The 21,265-nt window shown below is 37.7% G+C and overlaps 4 protein-coding genes and 1 long non-coding RNA gene across 6 annotated transcripts in view; 2 read left to right on the top strand and 3 right to left on the bottom strand.

Moving 5' to 3' along the window:
- The window catches only part of LOC116175428 (nardilysin-like), a 10,378-nt gene extending 5,424 nt beyond the window's left edge, over nucleotides 1-4,954 (bottom strand). Inside the window, exons 1-13 of the mRNA XM_031493550.1 lie at nucleotides 4,715-4,954; nucleotides 4,472-4,664; nucleotides 3,545-3,685; nucleotides 3,323-3,491; nucleotides 3,073-3,278; nucleotides 2,237-2,404; nucleotides 2,063-2,184; nucleotides 1,892-2,012; nucleotides 1,629-1,847; nucleotides 732-861; nucleotides 424-679; nucleotides 219-369; nucleotides 19-174 (exon numbers count right to left, since the gene is read on the bottom strand). Coding sequence (XP_031349410.1) covers nucleotides 19-174; nucleotides 219-369; nucleotides 424-679; nucleotides 732-861; nucleotides 1,629-1,847; nucleotides 1,892-2,012; nucleotides 2,063-2,184; nucleotides 2,237-2,404; nucleotides 3,073-3,278; nucleotides 3,323-3,491; nucleotides 3,545-3,685; nucleotides 4,472-4,664; nucleotides 4,715-4,914 — 2,232 coding nt within the window. The 5' untranslated portion in view covers nucleotides 4,915-4,954. The remainder of the gene's footprint in view (nucleotides 1-18; nucleotides 175-218; nucleotides 370-423; nucleotides 680-731; nucleotides 862-1,628; nucleotides 1,848-1,891; nucleotides 2,013-2,062; nucleotides 2,185-2,236; nucleotides 2,405-3,072; nucleotides 3,279-3,322; nucleotides 3,492-3,544; nucleotides 3,686-4,471; nucleotides 4,665-4,714) is intronic.
- On the top strand, nucleotides 3,992-6,277 carry LOC116176943. Of its 2 annotated transcripts, XM_031495786.1 has the most exons (5): nucleotides 3,992-4,014; nucleotides 5,468-5,673; nucleotides 5,723-5,788; nucleotides 5,837-6,040; nucleotides 6,091-6,277. In XM_031495786.1, the coding sequence occupies exons 2-5, from the start codon at nucleotides 5,487-5,489 to the stop codon at nucleotides 6,213-6,215; spliced, it is 582 nt and encodes a 193-aa protein (XP_031351646.1). In that variant the 5' UTR covers nucleotides 3,992-4,014; nucleotides 5,468-5,486; the 3' UTR covers nucleotides 6,216-6,277. The 2 variants fall into 2 exon arrangements, with proteins under 2 accessions (XP_031351646.1, XP_031351645.1); XM_031495785.1 differs by lacking the exon at nucleotides 3,992-4,014 and having other exon boundaries at nucleotides 5,351-5,673.
- A 54-nt stretch (nucleotides 6,278-6,331) lies between these two features.
- LOC116176940 (sideroflexin-1) lies at nucleotides 6,332-16,603 on the bottom strand. The gene is made up of 7 exons (XM_031495782.1): nucleotides 15,933-16,603; nucleotides 15,613-15,885; nucleotides 7,091-7,166; nucleotides 6,954-7,039; nucleotides 6,778-6,905; nucleotides 6,539-6,723; nucleotides 6,332-6,484 (listed from the first exon to the last, which is right to left on the bottom strand). The coding sequence occupies exons 1-7, from the start codon at nucleotides 16,100-16,102 to the stop codon at nucleotides 6,419-6,421; spliced, it is 984 nt and encodes a 327-aa protein (XP_031351642.1). The 5' UTR covers nucleotides 16,103-16,603; the 3' UTR covers nucleotides 6,332-6,418.
- LOC116176944 overlaps nucleotides 10,396-21,265 on the top strand; it is a 24,650-nt gene continuing 13,780 nt past the window's right edge. The window contains exons 1-3 of the long non-coding RNA XR_004146562.1: nucleotides 10,396-10,445; nucleotides 10,493-10,606; nucleotides 10,677-10,827. This is a non-coding gene — a long non-coding RNA (uncharacterized LOC116176944). The remainder of the gene's footprint in view (nucleotides 10,446-10,492; nucleotides 10,607-10,676; nucleotides 10,828-21,265) is intronic.
- The window catches only part of LOC116176942 (retinol dehydrogenase 11-like), a 3,558-nt gene continuing 2,419 nt past the window's right edge, over nucleotides 20,127-21,265 (bottom strand). The window contains exon 4 of the mRNA XM_031495784.1: nucleotides 20,127-21,226. Within this exon, the coding sequence (XP_031351644.1) occupies nucleotides 20,883-21,226 (344 nt within the window). The 3' untranslated portion in view covers nucleotides 20,127-20,882. The remainder of the gene's footprint in view (nucleotides 21,227-21,265) is intronic.

The following is a 21,265-nucleotide window of genomic DNA, read 5'->3' as shown; positions in this document are numbered from 1 at the left end:
AAATTTAATTTCCGAAACACTGCACGCTACTGAAACCAACTTGCATAGTTTCGATGGTTTTATAATCGCATTGTAATACGATTTCCTCAACTTTTCCTTTATGGCATCGAACAGGGGTTCTGAGAAAGTTTGAGATACGTTTTTCAAGCACTTTCCCACCAGTTCTATAAGTAACTAAAAGAAACCGTGTAATGTGTGCAAAGGGACAGAGGGCTTACGTTTAATTTTTCATTGTACCCCGAGATTTTAATGGCGAGTCCTTTCTCGCCCGCAATAATCTCAAATTCTAAGTCGGCTAACAAGGCATCATATCCTTCTTCTGCAAAATTCATTTGCACCAAAATTGCGTACATTTCCATCATACAAGTACTGAATAGTAGGTGTAATGTAGTCGCCCTCTCTGAACCACCACCCGTTACTCACCTTGCTGCCGACTTCAACGCTAAAGGCGAGATCAAATAGTAATAGTAGTAAGCTAACGGGAGTTCAAATTTATCATCCTTCCGATACCATAATTCAATCAAGGGTGAGTCCAATACCTTCTCCGGATACTTGGATAAGTTTTTCTGTTTGGGTAAGATGGAGAAATCGGTCGTTACGAAAGGGTTGGGGCCGGGTAGGCTGAATTCTGGTAAGGGCTTTGCGTTTTTCCAACATTCCAACCAATCGGAGGGGATATCTATGTGTATACCAATTAATTAGGAAGTTTTGTTAATGTTGGCTTCACTTACCTATGGCTTTGTATTGAGTTTTGAACCATGGTTCGATTTGATCGTATACAATATTCGTTGGAACATCAGCGGAACTGATCATCACATTCATTTTGGTTGGAACCAAATTGTTTAGTACCATGGTTATAGCCTTAAATAGAAACATTAAGCAAAGAGTAACCATAATTTACTCTTTGCATTAAGCATAGGTACCCAGACTTATCGAGTATAGCCAGCAGTTTCCGATAACCTTGTCACAACCCCAAATTCTAATTTTTGCCATGAATAATTCCACACGTGTGCATATTTTGCGCTCCTCAAAATTACTGCCATTTTTACAGAGGCATTATGTGCTCTTGTCTAATTTTATGAAAAAGAACCGCAAAGTGTTTACAGATCTTGGTTGTCTTGTGGGCATTCTAAAGGGGACGATCAACTAAATACGTTTATTTGTTTATTTAGATTCACATGCTTAATTGCAAACGTGAAATTGCTTGTTAAAATGTAGGGACCTCTGGTCAAGTTTGCGTACGTATCTATGTTTTACAATAATGAGTGTAATTTGACGCGACGAGACGGGTAGAATTGACACGTCCACCTGCAGGTGTGTTCCTACCTTAAGGTGAATTTTGCTGCAGCCCTATCAGTGCATGCAACGAATATGATGCCAGAATATTGTATTTGTTAAGCAACGCGATATTGAGAGCAGCTACTCTGAACGTCCAGCCGTCCGTCCGTACTACGATATCTCAAAAACGCTCAAATTTAGTAATTTTTCCAAAAATTGTGTTAGTATATTATTTATGACAGGACGCTTATGCACACCGCGAATTAGGTCATTACATAGTACACTTTTTGAAAAGGGAATGAAATCAGAAGCAGGAGTTGTAACTGGGAAACACAGCACTCTAAACTTACATCAGGGTCATAATCAAATACCAAAGTATCTCCCGTTAAATAGTCTTTCGAAGGAAAATATTGCATATGCTCGACTAAATCTTCAACATTATCAGCAGCGGTCTCTTCCTCTTCGAACCTAAACGAAGTTTCGCCAATCGACTGCATTTCTCTAAAGATTCTCTCACTTGGTCCATTAATTTTTAATAAATTTATGTAGGAAAAAACAGATTCAACAACCTGTAATCAAAATGAGTTTATCGCTCGGGAACTGTGTGACTTACATCCTTTATATTGCTAAAACCTTCTCTGGTCAGCACTAAACTGATCGTAAATGTTGCATATATCGAATTATATTCCGCGCCCGATTCCTCGTTAGCTGCGCTTAAGGAGAGTACCCAGACCCTAAATAAAACACCATTAAAACTTTGACACAGCTGTTAACACTCACATACTTCTTCTTCAGGTACGAATACAAGCTATTTTTGCCTTCATAACCCAATATCCATGACAGGTAGACATGAGGTTTAACACGATACAAACGTATTAATGAGGGTAAATAAAACGTTAAGTCCACCTATACGCAGACATGTCAATTAGAAGAATGAAGTTAAGCTACTATTACCTACCTGACAAATATCCTTTACCGGTTTTACGTAATACAACTGACGAAATTTGGGAGTATCGAATGTATCACCAATCAACGTTTTAAAATCGTCAGGTGGTAACCCATTGTTGGGAATAGGCGAAAAACAATCGACAAGCAACTTTTCCAATGTAGCAATCGGCAACCTAGCCTAAAGCAATGCATTAGATAGAGGCGAGTGCTTATGATACCAAGACCGTAGAGATATAGTTCGCGTATATTTAAAAATTAAAAAAAAGTGCGCTTGTTTTCATTTTGTCTGTCTGTCCGGACTTACTTTTGCGGTTTTGAACTACTGAATTCAGAGGAATCGCCTGGAATGAATAATGACGGGACACCCTGTATATGCGATAAGGAGTTTTATCAGGCGACATAACGAAGAGATAAGGTGTTGCGAAAAGTTGCGCGTTTCTTGTTGGAGAAGTGGGGATGTTTGGCGCGTTTCGTTGTGATTGGCGAGTTACTTGAACACTTTTCTTTTTAATTATCGACCGTGTGCGTGCGGGGTAATATGCCCAAACAAGCTTTGTAAGTGTAAGTTTCATCTGTTTAAGGGAAGGTGTTGTCCTTGTACCTACCCTACCCCCCATGTGGAAAAAATTTATGAATAATATATTTGGCAACCTTGCCATAATCTATATTCCAGTTTCATCAAAGGTATCTGTAATTTTTATAATTATTTTCATGTCTAGGGTCCTCTTGGTGTTCAATTCTTAAGTACACCCTCTGCGACTGGGATTATTACACGGTAATAAAAAGCAGAATCTCATTTACTCTTTGGTCTTAGTATCACGAGCGAATCCAGCCATTTGACATTACCTGTATCGCAACAGTCATGCGATGCGCCGAGTAGTGTCGCTTACGAAATTCATGCAGCATTTCGTACAACCGGTCATCGCTTACATTGTCTTTCAATGTGATAAGGTTGCCCCACGAAAACGAATTGACTGGTGAGGAATCCTGAGCCATACTAACTATCAACTGCTCCTTTCGAAAATCATCCGAAGGGACAGCAAGCTGAAACTCTATCATTCGATGAGTATTTCAATTGCACACCTACGAAGAGTACCCGATTCGACAGCCTCCCGTTCGCGAGTCATCGAATCTCGTTTCATGAGTGGCGAGATAAAAAATTGTGCCAACTTATGTAGTGCGGTTGGCAGATGTTTTTCGAAACATTCAAAGTGAAAGGTTGTTACTTCATAATCGGTTGATGCGTTATTGAAACCACCGTGTTTCTGCAATTATACGTTAAGTACGAAAGCTGTACCATTAAATGAGAGCGCTCTACACTGATGAACGAATCGAAATCATTCTCTTCGGGATATTTTTCACTTCCCATGAAGACCATGTGCTCTAAGAAATGTGCCAGACCCGGAATCTCCCTGGGATCACTCATACTTCCGACTCCCACGCACAAAGCCGCGCCCGCCTAGAATTTATGGATAAGCTATTTGCACATAGTACGCGTATGTATAAAGATCGTCAGTACATCAGTACTACCATTTGGGTACTATCGCAGATTGACAAAAATTTCGGCTACACCGGATATCTATAACCAGCATAAATTAATTTAAAATTGAAATGGTCAAAATATTCTGGACACCCTGTATAGGTATTTCTGTATGGGTCAAGTTGTTAGTGTTGGGAATAGCAATGTCTATTATGCATGTTTAGTTATACCTAAGTGTAATGTCTGGTTCTATCCCAATATAATTTATGTCTGTTGTTTTCAAGTATTATCTGTGGAGTATATTTGTGGTATGGTGCCTTATCTGTTTAAGAGCTAATTTTTGATGTATGATTCTAGCTACATGATTTTGTGTCGATGTTTGTATCCAGTTTGTGCAAGTCATGTGTCAGTGTTTTTGTTTTTTCTAGTTGCGTGTGTTAATGACCTGGTTTTGTATTGCTAACATGAATAAACCTTCAGTCTCGCCTTCATAGTCTTTAGGAAGATATCGTATATTATTATTTTTGAAAGCAGAGATGCTTGTAAAACTTATATTAAACCATATGTGGCCAACTTAAGTAGACACACTGTATATTTAGTACTGAGAAAGTACAAAATAGTACTAATTGTCAATATCTAATGTACCGACAAGTGGCTCCACCCTGTACATCAAATGTTGGAAACTGTTAGGTAACAGAATTGTTTTCCAGTACTCAAAACTGATGTACTGTCTACCTTAATGAGTACTGTAACAGTGTACTATACCATTTTTGTTTCTCTGTCCGAAGATTTTGATTTGGTACCCGCCTCACTGTCCGACGAATCGCTATCCACCTCCGATTCGGTAGTCACAGTCTCATCTGTTTCTGAGCCGCTATCGTCAGAGGAATCAGAATCGTCGTCTCCCATCACGTCAGATATTAAGCATGCAGTTAAGCCGTTTTGCAACTGTATCACTCTAAAATGTCGAGTTATTAGTTATAGACCTGCAGTATGGGGGCACAGTACTTATAATCCTTTTTGTCATTTGCACTTTTCGTAGGCGGTTCTAACACCTTGAAATTAATTTTGGTCTGCGAGACTTTCGGTTTACCGACAGCCTTTCCAGGCTTTCCCTTTTTGAAAGTTGACTTTCTCATTGTCTGGGTCTGTCGTTTAAAGTTAGCAAATAAGGAATAATACAAATTTAATTTCCACAACCTAACCATGAACCTAACCTAGAATTTTCTTTATCTACAGGGTGGCCGGTGGATTCTTATCATAGATTCTTATAGTATCTGTCCTATAAATTTGAGCTAACCTAACGACTATTGTCAAATGTCAGTATACAATGCTAATTTTTCTCCATCCTTCCTGATCTTCAGCCATTCTTTTCCATGCGATGAAGTAGATGGCACCACCCGTGTCTATTTAGTCGTTGTATTCCAACCGTGGTCTGGCTCTAAAATTTGTAGTTTCCACAACACTTGATCATGAGTAATGTCTCAAAGCAATGCTCTTACATTTTTATTGTCGAGTCAAGGTTTTTTCCAAATTACAGTCGAAAAAAAAGGTAGCAGCAATTCGGAAAATTGGATGCTGCAACGCCTTATGCAATACAATTGAACTTTTTGTATCGCCTGGTAATTTCAAGATTTTTGAGAAAGGTGCTCATATTTTCGGAACTGTTTCACTGTACACAATTTTCAACTAATTTGTCGACAGAGTCTTTTCTCTTATATACTGAATGTTTACATAAGTAACATATCGGTTTTGTTTCAGACCCGTGGCTCCCAGTCCAATGCAAAAAGTCGTGGTACCAGAAGACGTGCCTTCTTCCGTGTTAACCGAATCCGTTCCACCTGAAATCGAGCATTTAGCTACGCGCGCAAGAGATTGCAATGCTAGATCGCCAACTGATAATATATACTCTACTCGCGTGCTACAAGGAAAGACGAGGCCGAAAATTAACAACACTGCTAAGCGAGGTTTTTCCTGACTTCCATTATTTGCTATTAATCAATCATTTGTTTACAGGACAAGCTGAAAGACGCGGATATCCTGTGTATATAAGCGATGAAAAACCGCCGTGGGGCGTTGAAGGTGCGTTAATAAAAGTGTTTGGAATAACATTTTTGATTTTTTTACTAGAACTGCAACCGATTATGGACCTGGCAGGTGCCGCTCCGTCAAGTCAGGCGCAGCGGGTCGATACTTTAAATGTTTCTGATAACGTTCCGCTATTCTACCACAATGAAGACGAGAACGTACTGGAATACCATTTAATACCACAACCACCCAGATTTACCTCGCACGTTCAACTTCGTGGATCCCAAAAGCCATCGTGGTTTCCAGGTACCAATGCCAGCAACTAGGAATGTGAGAAACTACGGAATGTGTTTCAGGTTTTTGTATTGCATTGCCTGATAATATTCGCGTGGTAACGACCCCATGCGACGTTCTACCTGCAGCCTGGCAAGCGGTTCAACCTGACATCTTTTCCGATGAAAGCTTCTTGATCGTTGGATGAAATTGAAATATTTAAGTAAACGATGCGGAAATAAATGTGCGTTTTATTGTCAACACATTTCTTGCTTCTCCACGAAAAATTATTACAGGGTGTTGGTACTCATCAAAATACTCAGGTAAACTTTCGTAATTTAATAACATCGGAAATAAATTTGCATTTTATTGTCGACACATTGCCTTTATTAAGCATTTACTAATTGTTCTTTATAGACCTTTGTTGTACCATAACGTGTGAGGAAGTTCCGGTCCAAATTTCTGCTTCAACTTTTCCTACGAATTGCACATATAAGTAATCACCCGACATCCCCACCGCCAGTTTATTACCTTTATATCATCTTCTAAGTTATCATATTTGATTTCGGCTCGTTGCTTGAACACTGCACACGCTAATGGTGTTGCAAATGTTAGGCACAGACCAACCAAGGATACTTGTATGGGAAGTGTCATCCATGGTAGTCGGCGTAAGATTCCCTTCCGTTCCAAACGATTCATGACAAATGGAACTAATACTGAAATGACAAAGAATGTGATTTACAATGGCCTAGGGGGGTGTTGTAACGTACCCATGCCTGGTGCTGCCATGGCTATTCGACTGAAAGTAACCTGAATAATACCATCACGCGCAGCTCGCTGGGATACGCCAATTCTGTTGTCGTTTTTATCGTAAACCGGAGTACCGTCTATTAATTCTCTGGAAGAAACTTTTGTAATACTTTATACAATTTCTAATTTTTCTTACTGAGATCGCATTAGAGGTATATTGACGCAATTGGCAGCTGCAACCGCTGCAAATGGCACTAGCCTACCAACGATAGGAGAAGCATTCTGAAACGAATTAGTTTAATGTGGTTGATGTTGAAATGTGTGATTACCTACCTTTACTAATCGGTTAAGACCCAAAGCTGTTACTAAAGCGCCGCCAGTTGCACAAGCGTAAGATGTCAGAAGATGACTGCAAAAAATACAATGTTTGTGAATATCATAATTACAACGAGTAACGCGATATGGTACCACGCGAAAATTAAAATGAAATGACCGCTTTTGGCAAAACCAAGAGCACCCTGTGATCACCATCACCATGAAATTTCAACCCAATTAACTTTAGGTTTAGGCCTTGAGTGCCTTTTTGTACAAATAATTGAAATTTACCAATTTTTGTGCGCGAATTTAGAGCCGGGTAAAAAGAAAATTAGGTACTCGACCAATCCTGGACTGTGTGTTCAGGTATTTATTGCACCCCACTTCTTCTAGCAATAATTTATTGGTTTTTGCCCTTAATAAGTACATAAATAGCTCACAACGAATTTTACTGAACCATCAAATAAGTAATAAGTTTACTAATCCAAGGCTGGAATTCAAAAACAAATCTAAATATTTAACGAAATCAATAGGAAACGGGGCGGTTGTACTTTCCAATATCTCGTTGGAAAAACAAGCAGTAAAGCACGATAATTTTTATTGACCTAGTAGGGATTTGTACAGGAACTGATGTATGGTCGTTTTTTTCATCTTCCATCAATCATTTTTTACCACCCGCACGTTAGTAAGGGAGGTATTGCATTGGGGTAAAAACTGGCCCCACTATTTTTTTTACGGAAATACACGTTTTGGAGAAGGCAAAATTCATCTCCTTGCCAAACATTCTTTTTCTTCTCGACATCTTTTTTTATTAAAGCAAATCCTAACCCAGATCATCCTTTCATTAGCCGCTTGGGACCCTTTAGAATGTGAAAAAACCGTAAGTCCATCAAATATTCCTATCAGGATTCAGCATTATTAATAACGCCGTAATGTTAGAAATAATCTTTTTTTTGGGCTGAGATAATCACATAATAAATCAATTTGCCTCATACACTCCTTGATTTATAATTGATTTTTCATTTATATGACTTTTTAGGGCCCCAAACTTGACGACTAGTATTGTGCTACGTTCTGCACATGAAAATCTATTTGAAAAAGTACATATTATGTAGAGTACCATTTTTTATTACAAATACCACGGTGTACGGCACTCACAAAAAAAAACAAAAGTTGGAAACTGTTGGTTTCAACAGGACGGTGCACTCGCGCACGACGGCATAACCGTGCGAGAATGCCTATCGGTCAAATTCCGGGAAAATGGAAAATATGCCCCATAGGTATTCTCGCACAATTAGGGCGATGTGTGCGAGTGCACCATCCTGTTTTCCAACTTGCTCTGTACTAAAAATTATGGGGGTAACCAAGCAAAAAAAATCATAATGGGGGTGATTTCGTAAGGGGGTAAATCGGCAAATTTCGGTTTTTCTGACATATCTTCCGAAGTAATCGGAATTTGCCGGTTTTCTTTAAAGCCTGATAATAACTCCCAATAATAAACCGATACAACGAAATATCGAAGGATCCTCAGTATTACCACAGATAATCTGTGGTATTACAATCACTTTTAACTACAATTTATTTTAATCTTACATAATACATTTTATAGTTAACAAAAATGCATCAAATTCATGTCTTGCTCATTGAGATAATGCTCTTAATCTTGTTCCCAACGATATCAATGCAAGAATAACGATTTTGACATGTTTTGATCAAAATCCACGTGGTCGCCAAAAATGCACCAAATTCATGTCTTGGGCATTGAGGTAATGCTCTTGGTCTTTTTCCCAACGATCTTGCTGCATAAATAACGATTTTGACGTATTTCGATCAAAATCGATGTGGCCTCAGAAAAATAATTTAACATCTTTGAATCACACACATGCGGTTATCAAATGTGCACGCTCTTTCAGCAACAAGATAATGCGTTTGAAAGCTTTTACAACTCCAAATTTGAGTAATTTTTGCGCCCCTTGTTGTATGCGCCGTAAGCGGAGGGTTACACCGCTTGCACCTAAAGCCGGCCCTGATTACCCACCCCACCTCAGGACTGCAACGAATACAAGAAGCAATTTCTCCCAGAATGCTCAGAAATTTTGTTCAGGCTTTTCATTGTATGTTAGGCCACAGCCGTACATTTTGACCACTTATTAGTGCGATGAAAACCATTTTCTTGTTAATTTCGTTTTGTCTTCAATTTTAATAGGATACCTACACGTTCATTTGTTTTATTTTGTTGTAAGATATAGAAAATTTTTCTTGTATAAGGGTACTAACATGTTATGTCATCGAAAAGACAAAAAACCTCTATCAAATGAGCCTAATGAAAGAGAATATGCTATTTAAACAAGTTGTAAATCAGCATATGCGGATGATGAAAGCGCATTTTTGGTAATACATATTAGTATCTTATATTAGCAAAGTTAAAAATTATCGATCTCACTCTCAATTGTAATTGCTGAGATCTCAGCCAGACAGCCAGCCATAATGAATATAATACAAAAATGCGCTAAAAACTCCATCAGTTACGTATTATACCAATTGCGACATACCCCAACCATTGAATAAAAAATTAAGTTTATTCAATTCCCCAACAGAATAACAGGAAACCTACGATCATTCCTTTCTTTTATTTACCCCGTTAGACAGTCAGTACCCAGCAATAATTTTATGTGACGAATATATACCCCATTACAAGGTTATAATGGGGAAAGTACCACTTTGTACTTGTAGTGGTAATCTGGTAATATGTTTTTTGAGTTGCAAGGTATTTGATAGTATAGGTAGATGACAAGGACTAAGACAATAAAAGTATTCTGCAAACTAAACGAATCACTCCATTTAAATTTTGCGAGGGTGGTCAGGGATCAACAGATTAGGGCGAGTTTCAATGTAAAAGTATTTCGAAAATCATTTTTAACTACTGTTTTAATTTTGGTTCAATCGTTCTCGTAGGTTTTGAAATTTATTTTCGTAACGGCCCAAAGCACTCTCCATTTGGTGAATTACTGATTTCAGGTGTCTTTATAAAATAACCGCTGTTGATTTATTTCCTTATAACCCCAATCGAGATATCTTTTTTTTACAAATTTTGATTAAGACCGATTGTGTTTAAACCTCTTGCGTTGGGTGGGCGCTTAAAAAAGGAATCGTTGAAGTTGAAGATGCATCTCAAAAAGCTGCGTGGACGGCGAATATTTTAAATGAAATTATTTAGTTTTTTTAAAGGACATTGGGAAAACCCGAACGACGTTCGGCGTAATAAGCGATTAAGTATCAATATACCTATCGACTGCTGCGAAAATCTTTCTTTTCACGGAGGGATTTGGTGAGCGAGTGCACGCTTTTCAATATTTATCTTCATTACGAACAGGTGGGTACGTTAATTAATTTCTTATCGGTTTATTCTCTGCATTTTAGACTTTCGTAACTATGGTAATACTTGATCCTTGTTTGCGCGCATTCGCAATGCAAGAACCACAATCATTGCTGAGCTTGTTAAGAAGATTTGGGGATACTGTCCACCAGTGCTAGGTCCGTTAATAGCATTTTTGATCCTGTAATTACTAACAGGTCATGTGTTAATACCGTTTTATCTTCACAGTGGAAACTTTTACCGAAGAAAGTAGAAACAACTATAAGTGTCACCGTAGTTGGTGAAGAATTGAATGTTTACGAGCTGGAAGTCGAAAAATGCCAACATCTGGAGGACGAAAATTTTCAACTCGCATGGCCGACACGTTTTGGGATAATTGGTACGTCTTTTCATTGTTTTTGGTAAACATTGATAAGTGCATCTGTGGTGCTGATTTTTAATTTTAGCCCTTTTTAAGAATAAATGATTGAGACCGCGTTTTTCCTTCTAAGCGCCACACAGTAATGCCTTCGTCTATTTTGTTGTATGTCTGTCTGCCTGTACACGATGAAACTTCGCTTCTATACCACGTACCGGCTTTTCGTTAACCTTAACATCTTCCGAATTTTATTTATTTTTATCGACAGACCGCGTTTAGGTTACAATGATTACACCGTCATAGTGTGATTTCAGAAATATGTCTGTGTCTGTATTAAGTATTGCAAATATCTGCACGAATTCCCTCCGTCTAGCTGTGGATTTAAGACTATGAGACTGTGTATAAGTAGATATGTGCTTTGACATGTAGTTAGAATGGAGGTAGAGAAAAAAATTACAAAAAATCCCCCGTGTACGCAAATGTATCCAGCTTCTTATTAAAAAATATTTGCAGATACTTAGTAGGAGACAACAGATAACAAAATCTTCATGGCATCACATCACATGGCCGACTATTTAAAAACCGTAGTAGGGTTTTTATCATGGCTAAAATTAAAAAAAAAAGGTTGTGATGTATCAATGTAATCAGGAAAAAAATGCAAAAAAATTTACGTTTGTCGGCAGGGTATATTGCATTTAAAAAATACTAACTTTGGGTCAAATCTCAGAAAAAGTGGCCCAAACATTTTTTTGACTTGTTTTGATTGTGTCTATCCTATTGCAAACCTTTAGGGGAAGGACACACGTTTGGTCCCAGAAAGTAAAAATTTTGGCTTCGCAATGTTTGTCGGCATGTGGATCGAGACAGTGGTACTTAAAATAACTACGCCAATTATTTCTGTATAGAGCGTATTATTGGCCCTCGCTTAAATCTGATGGCCTTCTTTCCAAATTTAATCTTTTTAATCTTCCTGTGTAATACACGTTTTAGAAATGAAATCAGGAAATCTTTCTAAAAAATATGGCATATTATTGCGGCAATAAATTTTTCAACAAAACATAGGTACCTATATTCAAAAATTGGGTGGTAAAGGGAAACAACACACGGTTTTGTTTTAAAAAACTAAGGATTATTGAAAGCTATACGTCCGGAAAAGCTGCAACAGAGAGTAGAGGATAGAACTAACAGCTGTACCTAGATTTTGGGTGTTCTCATTTCGAATTGGTCTCTGATTTGGTAAAAAGCGTTCTAAAACGGCAATCTAGCTCGGCTGCGGTACTAAGGGTACCTGGTTCGAATCCGAGTTCGAACATAGATATTTGTAAATGTATAGTGGGTTATGGGGGGTAGCGCAGCCTTAGCTGAAACCCCTCCCACTCAAAAATAAAGGAATAAATAAATAAATCTATAGATGCGGCACCTATACAGAGGAAACAGAGGTTACAAAGTAAACATTTGGGATCATTGTGTGGTTTTGAAAAAACCAGGTGTCAAATTCTTGACAGAATAGCTTCCTAGGTGAAACCAAAAATTGCCAACATACAGGGTGATTCCTATAGTACCTGCCACCGTTTGGGAGCGTATAGGGGGTGTCTAGGGGAGTATTTCGATATAGGACACTTGGGGTCGGAAATCTAAAATAAGGGCGCCAGAACCAAATTTATCTTCTGGAATTTCACGCCTGTATGTAGGCAACCCAACCGACCGACGTTTCGCGCGGAGCGATGCAGAGCGAGTTAGCGCGAGGAAGCGACATGGGAGGGAAGGAGGGAAAACGACAGTCAAAAGCAATAACGTTTACAAGTGTTCAACGTGGCCACCGTTGTTCTCAATGCACTTCCTACATCTAGCCAACTATTATTATACTATTGCCATAGTGTTTATTCACTTGATACGCGTCGTTGCAGACGGGATTTCGTGGGTTTAAACAAAATTCTGATCAAGTGTCAGCCACACATCGCCGCCTGAGATCGCTCCGTGTGCACCGCCGGCCGGTTGGGTTGCCTACCTACAGGCGCGAAATTCCAGAAGGTAAATTTGGCTCTGGCACCCTTATTTTAGATTTCCGACCCCAAGTGTCCTATATCAAAATACTCCCCTACGCACCACCTACACGCTCCCAAACGGTGTCAGGTACTATAGGAATCACCCTGTATGTACACACTGTTTTTATTAGAGGGACCTACCATCCAAATTTCGTTAAAATTGCTCCTTAAATAAGAAAGTTGGATGTTGCACATGCGCAACACTATTTTTTGCGCATGCATTTTGTTAGCTTTTATTAAAAGGACCTACCATCCAAATTTCGTTAAAATTGTTCCATAAATAAGAAAGTTGCATTTCTGCGCAAGCGCAACACGATTTTTGCGCATGAATTTTGTTTGCTTTTATTAAAGGGACTTACCATAGAAATTTCGTTTAAATTGCTTCAGAAACAAGATCGTTGCGTTTTGCACATATGCAACACAATTTTTTGGCTTTGACAATTTTTTTCTCCGTTTTTTGATAATATAACCCGGCCCAATTTTTTGTAGGTTGTACACAGGAAAATAAGGTCTTCCAAATAATAGAATAAAAATTTTAGGTTGCTATTTGAAAAAAAAAGTTCGATGCCGTTACGGCGCTCCAAAATTTTTTTTCAAAAATCCGGCCCGTTATTTTTCTGCTCGGTATGCCTAAAACATATATACAAAATTTCAACAAATTGCCAACAAACGTACGTACGTACATACAGACGGAAAAAAATTTTATTCTTTAAAAGTTGCTTAAAATGGTCTAAAACGTCGACATTTGATGAAATTTTGAAATGTTCAAAAAACGGCTATCGCAATAGCTACCTAGCACATGCTAGGAAGCTAAAAATGTTGATTTGTAGGTACTCCTTTACCATTCAATTTTTCTTTACATTGGTAATGACGTGGGCCAGATAAATAATTGAGAAGTATACAGTTTTAAATTTGGCAATTTCAGTAATTCATATCTGAAAATATTTCTCAACCATCAGTTTTAGAAGTCCCTACTCCGATTTAATACGTCAAAGTCGTTCTAAGAAAACAGTATATTTGTGTTATACAGTGTCTATGCCCATATATTCCAAAGAAATGGATATACTAACTTGTAAAGTAAGTGGGCGGACAGTCAAGGAAACTCGATTGTAAAGTTAGTAAAGATGTGCAATATTGTTTGGTACTGTTAAGGAAGTGCGAATCTTACAGTGCTGCACAGATTTTTCATTTAACAATCATCAATTGGATTGAATGCATCCTATTGCAATAGGTATAGGAGTATTGAGCCTGGGAAAATTCTGGGGGCCGTGGGAAAATTCTCCGCATTTCGAAAAATTCCCCTAAAAAGTCGGTATTGTTTTAAATAGTTTGTTCAATGTTCGATAAGGAAAATTCGTGGGCTAATTGCAATTATTTTCAAGGAAAATTGTGAATGAAAATTTTTCCAATACACAGGGCGTCCCGTGAGGGAAGGGACAACATTTTTTTCATTTAATAATATTAAGGGGACGTAAACCCCACACTGTTGGAAAATTGTTTTACCCAAAATCGTCCTGAAACTTTCATTTTCATGCCTACTTTCTGCCCGGAAATTTTAGTTTCCATGACAGAGGCAGAGCAGACTACGTTTTCTGCCGGCGGTCACTTTATTGGCCGCACCTGTCACTTTACACTTTACCGGCCGCATCGTCACTTTACCGGCCGCACCGTCACTTTACCGGCCTAGGATATTTTCGACTCAAATTCAACCCAGGGCGCCCTGTATATTGTTCTTATTTGGAATTTTAGTTAGGGGTATTTCGTAGAAACCGTGCCATGTAAATTGCTTTAAATTTGGAGTTATTAGAAAAAAATATTTGTAGAACATCCTGTAAAAGGGAAGTGTATATTGGAACGATTTCATTTTTTTTGCCTTTGTCGTCAATATATATACACTAAAAACTATCTGGTCACTTAGTGTTTATTTTTGTAGCAAGCAAATTTTCAGGAATAAGAAACGAGAAATGGGCTGGTCTTCTAAATAATTTTCGAATTTCAACCATCTTTCATTGCAAAAGCCTATTGTAGTCCACGTGTCCAAACTGAACAAAAAGGTCTCGAAATGACTTACTACTTTATTGTAGCAGATTGTTAAATTGACATTTTAATAGGTTTGAATGAGTGGGCTAAACATTAACTGTAGATAAAGCGAAAATGGCAGACAAAGTGAAACAAATAATTGTGCTTTCTAATGACATCTGTCATTCTTGTTAAAAATGGGGCACGTAGTACAAAATATAATGAAATTCAGAACAGTATACAATATTGTTTCCATGGAAACGACCGGAGAACCTAAGCTTGCTATTTTTCACCTCTAAATTAAATTCAGAATTTTCAGTTTTATAATGATTTGTATGGCTTTTGCTATAAAATAAAGTTTTGCACTGTTATACAGGACAATAACGCGCTTTATCGTATTGTAAAAAATAATGAATACAATTAGTCTTGTGGGAGGAGCATCTGACGCATATAACATAAAATTATATTAGCTTAACAAGCGCGTTGAGTAGCGATAAATTAATCACACAAAAATGTGTACCTATACGAATTGAACAATAAAAAACAACGAATCTAGGTATATAAAATTAATATTTGGGAAGTTAAAAATACTTACACCGTACGGATTTACTTTACTCGTCAGCTGAAAATATTTTTAACCGAAGGGCACCAAGCATAATATCGGTTTTGTGATCAAATATTGCCATTCAAATTTAATCGCCGTAAACTCAAGGTTTATGGGCACTTGGATTTATCAGCTTACCTATTACTGAGTTGTGCGTCTCCACTTCTGTTCGTGTAATTGACAAGAGCATTAAATGACTGATTGATCCATTGCCAAAATATGACAGCGGGGGTGCTTTTGTAAAATGTCATCATTCCACCTGTTATCAGCATGTTCATTGGTACTTGTGCGGACATTCTGCCTATTATGTTCATTTTCTCCCCAGTATCGGGGTGGAACGCCGAGTCGTACAGGTTTTTCGCGCCCCATAGTTGATCTTCGTCCAAGCCTTCCGGAAGCGTTTGCTTCAGTCTAAAACCACACTCATCATCATTTGTTCTTTAATAATAAGGACAGACCTATGTTTTGTGACGATGGTACGAGCATCCTCCAACGCCGCAGGGGTTGCAAATACGTTTAATGGATTTGTTACTTGAAGGAAGTGTTGTGCCCTACCCACATACGTACTTTGGTCATATCTTGGTTGATTTATATCGATCTCCAGTAACGCCTTGGAACTTGCACTCATTTTTAATAAGTTGACTTTGTACGTGTTTATATCGCAAAACGCTACTGTATATTAAAACATGTTAATTCCTCTAACAAGCGCGTCACGATTAAACCAACTTGCGTGTTCACTAATTTATTAGAGATATGTACATATGTACTTATTGATTCGATTAGGTTTAATTAACTATAGGCGAGCAAACAACTGCCGATTATTATTCAAAAATGAAATAGGGAAAATCGATGGTTGGGCAACTTTGCCGGCGTGTTCAAGCGCCGACGCAGTGATATCGATAAACTTTCACCTTAAAATTTCAACTTCTTTTGCCTAATTGTCTATGGTTATTTAACAGTTTATTTATAGATTGTTGCGCAGATATTTTTGGACGCGAGTTTCAACACAAAATATGATAATTACCCAGGCAGTATTCGGGCAGAGAGCTCATTTATGTATTACAGTTATCACGATAAGTCAATGAAAACCACAATCTTATCACGTTACAACTTCACGACTGAAATAAACATTATAAATTTACTTGTTTATACAAAAGGTTTGGACTTTCCCTAAGTCTACACCTCTAATTATATACATACGGCAAAATCATATGCGCAATGAATAAGAATCGAGGCGGAAATCACAGATAAAATTTTGATCCACGGGACACCTTTGGACATCCCAGGATTTCCTTGGATCCCTATGGTTATCCTCAGACATCAATGGGATATCTCATATTTCTTCTACAGCTACGGATGTCGAAGGTGCATTGTAAAACACTGGAGATTAAGCTGCATGTTTTCTGCATTCAGCCATCTTCTCTCCATAATGATTTATCTCTTCTAAAAACGAAAACCAACTTATGGTAGGTAATGGAAGAGAAACGTATCTCTCTCTTTATGACACTATACATTGCATACATGATACATCACACTTTGTAGTGGAGAAACTTCGTCGTCGTTGGAAATTTGGAAAAACATATTGTCTTATATGCCAAATACTTTTCTACTCGATTGATACAATGATAACACTTAGAACCTTCAAAGTCTCGTGATGCACAAACTGCTTTTCTAAACCGACGTAACTTCTTCCGTTAACGGAAAAACCGCATTAACTGGTCTCAAGACTTTAGCTTAATTGCATTGTACAGATTATTTTGAATAAGACGAAAACTGCGTCTTCAAACAAACAGAAAAGCCAATTACTTCATAAAATGAGCGCACACGGACGTACACGCTCTTTTACCCGTCGTGGCTCCTTCTTATTTCTGCTTTTTAAACAGAAGACCACTTCCTCTCTCCGTAAAATTTGAATGCAACACAAAAAAGGAGCGCTTGAGGTGTTCCCTCTTCCAGACCATAGCTAAGCGCAAAAGAAATCCACACCTGTAGCCTTTGTTATTAGCGCTAAACAGCCATGCCATGTCTCGAAAATCAATTAACTTCCACGATAACAACGTCATTATCGTGTCCACGTAGATAACACTTAAATGAAGAAATTGGGGAGCTAAAATGACACTAAAATTACAAATTCCCATAAAATAAACCAATTTCCTTCTTATTTGTGATTTTTGAAATTCAAAGGGAGGCGAGATAAATAAGGTTCGCAGTCTGGAAATTCACTCATTTCATTTTTAACGCATGTTTGATTTTCACTCACTGTCGGCTCTTCGGGCGCCATCGATCGAGATTTCGGCAACGGAATATCGTAGAACTTTGGGGTTTTCGGCATTATACTATCGGGTTATTCCTGCATCGCTTAGTCTTCAAGATGAAAGCCATTTCTGAAGTTGATAATTTATGAATTTCCTATGTGTAGTGTACTTAACCCCCAGGTTCTACGCTAACTTCACACTACAAGAACACGGAAATAAAATAAACCCGGCAACGTTTAAAAATGGCCACCCGAATGACTATTCCCTCTAAAACTAAACAAGATCACGCTTAAATTTGAAAAGTGGCACGTGATAAAACATCTAAGGCAGGGCCCCCTTACGTTAGTTATAGATAACGCTTTGACCTGAAGCACAGTAGGGAAGGAACGTTAAATAAAACACTGAAATTGTAAAAAGTTTGTTTAATAATGATCGTAATTATCATGATTGTGAAAACCCGGAAATTTAGTTGATGTACATTAATATAAACAAAACAAAGCCAAAAGGTGTCGTACTCTCGCAAAAGTCACTGCCAAGGATAAAAAGAGTACGACGTAAGAAAAACCTTGCAGTTTGATTAAAACAGTCCAAAAGTTAATTAACAAAATATTTTGTAAAAGTTTAAGCAGTAGTTAACAAAGATAGTAAATGCATATACACAATGTTGGTTACACTCAAGGTTAAAACAAGTTTTTGGGGACAATGTGTCAGGTAGAAGCAGGTACCAAGATTCTGAGAAAGGGTGAAATACACAGGATGTGACTCATCTTTGGTGCAATAAAGTCCTTTTGTTGAAAGCAAGATGGAAAATTACATGGCCTTGTAGGCAAATTAGACTAAAAACAAAATATGTTGAAATTATTGAATCGCCACTCATTTAACGCACATAGATTCTAAACTGAAGAGCTTTGATTAGCGTAATTTCGCTCCTGCAAGATGGGTAGTCCGCCCCTGGTTTCGGGGTTTCGAACCTACAGTTGGATGTCGAAGACAGTGCACGGAATTAGGTGCCCTAACACATAATTATAGACTACAGTTTCTTTTTCCACCTTCCCGAGACTGCTTCATTCACGGAGAAAATTGTTAGTAACAAACAACAAGTCAGTACATACATCAAACGAATCAGCAATTTCCACATATTAAAATAAAATGAAAACTTACATGAATGTAACTTCAGGGACAAGACCAAGTAATCAACATCAATAAACATAAATTAAGCAAACATTACACCAAAAACGTAAACAATTACAAACAATAGCATAACGGTATCACACATATGATTGCATTGGGGTTAAACCAAGTAAATTTCAAAAACATAGATTGAAACACAAAAAATATAAAATGCGGCATACAAAACACAAATACGATATAAAGAAATGCAAAAATTACTACCTGCATTAAATAACACAAAATAACAACAAACATTTATGGAGCGACGCGTTCACGACCGCCATTCAAGGCAAGATGCCAAACGTTACTCTCGTTCGTGCTTTCTAGGTGGCGCAGGCAGCTTTTTTCCCACCTAGAAATTGCATGGTTGCCAACTCTCAAAAATGTATGTATCGTCGTAAGTTGTATATACAGGGTGGAACCTCTCATATGTTAAAATAAGGGAATAGAATATCATAGTGTGTGTATGAATGTCAGTTTTGTCGTTTAATACAATCTTAAAGAAGGAAAAATATAGGAGGGATATAGGATGATCGTAAAGTGGAGCAAATTTTAGCTGTGTTTGCCACCCATAACATGGCCGCTTACAGTCCTTTTTCGTAGGATTAAAGCAGCAACCGTATCGTACCATTTTCACAAAGTAACAATAAATTTTGCGACGCTATTCGGTATGGAAATTGGTCGATAATTACAGATATTGTTGAGGTCATTCGATTTGAAGATTGGCCAAACTTTAGCCAGTTTCCAGCCTCTTGGAAGTTCGAATATTAGTTGTAACGGATACATTAATGCATTTATGCAAATCTTTGAAGAGAAACGATAGTAATTTGTCAGGGCGTGACGTGGTAGTTTTTTAGATTCTTGGGCGCCTGTAAAATTTCAGTTTCTGTTATTGGTTCCATATTAATATCCACAGCCACATTGTAATTAACATATGAGGCGAAGAATTTGTTGCTGGCATCCGAAGCATCGGACCAGAAACATTTCCGGTCAGCTTGTACGTTATTTATGTAATTACCGAAAGCTCCCCTTATCTTTACTTTAATAATACTGTGTTAAAGTGAAGCTAACACTCGTTACTGACATTTAAAATTTAAAGAAATTACATTAGTATCAATCCTCAAAGAAGAAATTAACCACTAACTAAAACTAGGTTAATTGACGACTGAAAGTAAATAAATGACTCCTTGACCAAGTTTTCGTTATCTTCGTTCCAAGTGTTATCTGTAAGTTAACTTAGATAAGGTGATATCTTTGTGCTCACGACGGCAAAGCTGGACAGGTGTCAAGGTCAATTAAAACTGGAACTCATAATTAAACGAGGATGTAAACTTGAAAATTAGAGCTTGGGACTACGATTGAAACTCAAACTAAAAATTAGAACCCTGTAAAGAAATCACATTCAAATTCCCGTCGAACACAAAAAATTAACATTATTATTAGGGTTATTAGAAAATAATATTATTACGGCCTTGATTGACTTGGTTCAAACCCTATATAAAGCGAAAAGAATTTTTAAAAATAATGGACGAGATAACAATTGATTTAGCAACTGGCGGCCACTTACATATTTAATAATTCCAATTTCATAGCCTCCAAAATGCGAGAAACTCGGTCCAAAACAAATTCGAGAATCATACAATCGATTAAATCGCCAGAATGTGATTATACGTATATATAAGAGATGTTGAACTTCCCAGCATTGATTAGCATCAGCTCCCTTAACTGTGCTTATCTACTTGTATAATCCCAGAATCTTAATCACTCATAATCAATCAACACAGTAAGTATTTTATTGTGATTCATTCACTTCTTCCTATGGTGTACATAAACGTGTAGTCCCTAAATGATTTTTCACAAAATCACAGAAATTTTGTCTTACAACTATGGTCCTATGGTTAATGCAGGTGAGCATGTTGGGGAACAATGTGATCTTATCCAAGTGTGAAATCTACTAACATATTTCGGTACATTTTTTTTATGTTAAGGGGTAGCGACAAAAGGGTCGTAATCTTGCGGTAATTTAACCATTTTAAAGCTGATATCCCACAGACGCTTCGCAGACACCATGTCTTTCGACCGATCACTAGAATTCGCAACATCGCATTCGGCGTAATACAAACCGCTTTCATTCTTCACATCTTCATCAACCGCACAATAAATGATTGTCTGCGCGCCCTCATCTTGAGACTTTATAAACAGGCCGACAATATTATAAAATATCCATTTGGCACCTTTAAAGAAGCTGTCGTCGACGTGACGCCACAAGTCGGTATCGATAACACCTGGATGAAGGCAATAAGTTGTGACACCGTGAATGTTGTGATCTAAGTAACACGTTTTCTATATAGATTTCCTGGTATCTG

The sequence above is a fragment of the Photinus pyralis genome, unplaced genomic scaffold (assembly GCF_008802855.1).
Source record: "Photinus pyralis isolate 1611_PpyrPB1 unplaced genomic scaffold, Ppyr1.3 Ppyr1.4_LG7, whole genome shotgun sequence".
NCBI lineage: Eukaryota > Metazoa > Arthropoda > Insecta > Coleoptera > Lampyridae > Photinus > Photinus pyralis.
The sequence above is the reverse complement of the archived record's forward strand: the minus strand, read 5'-3'. Positions and strand labels throughout refer to the sequence as shown.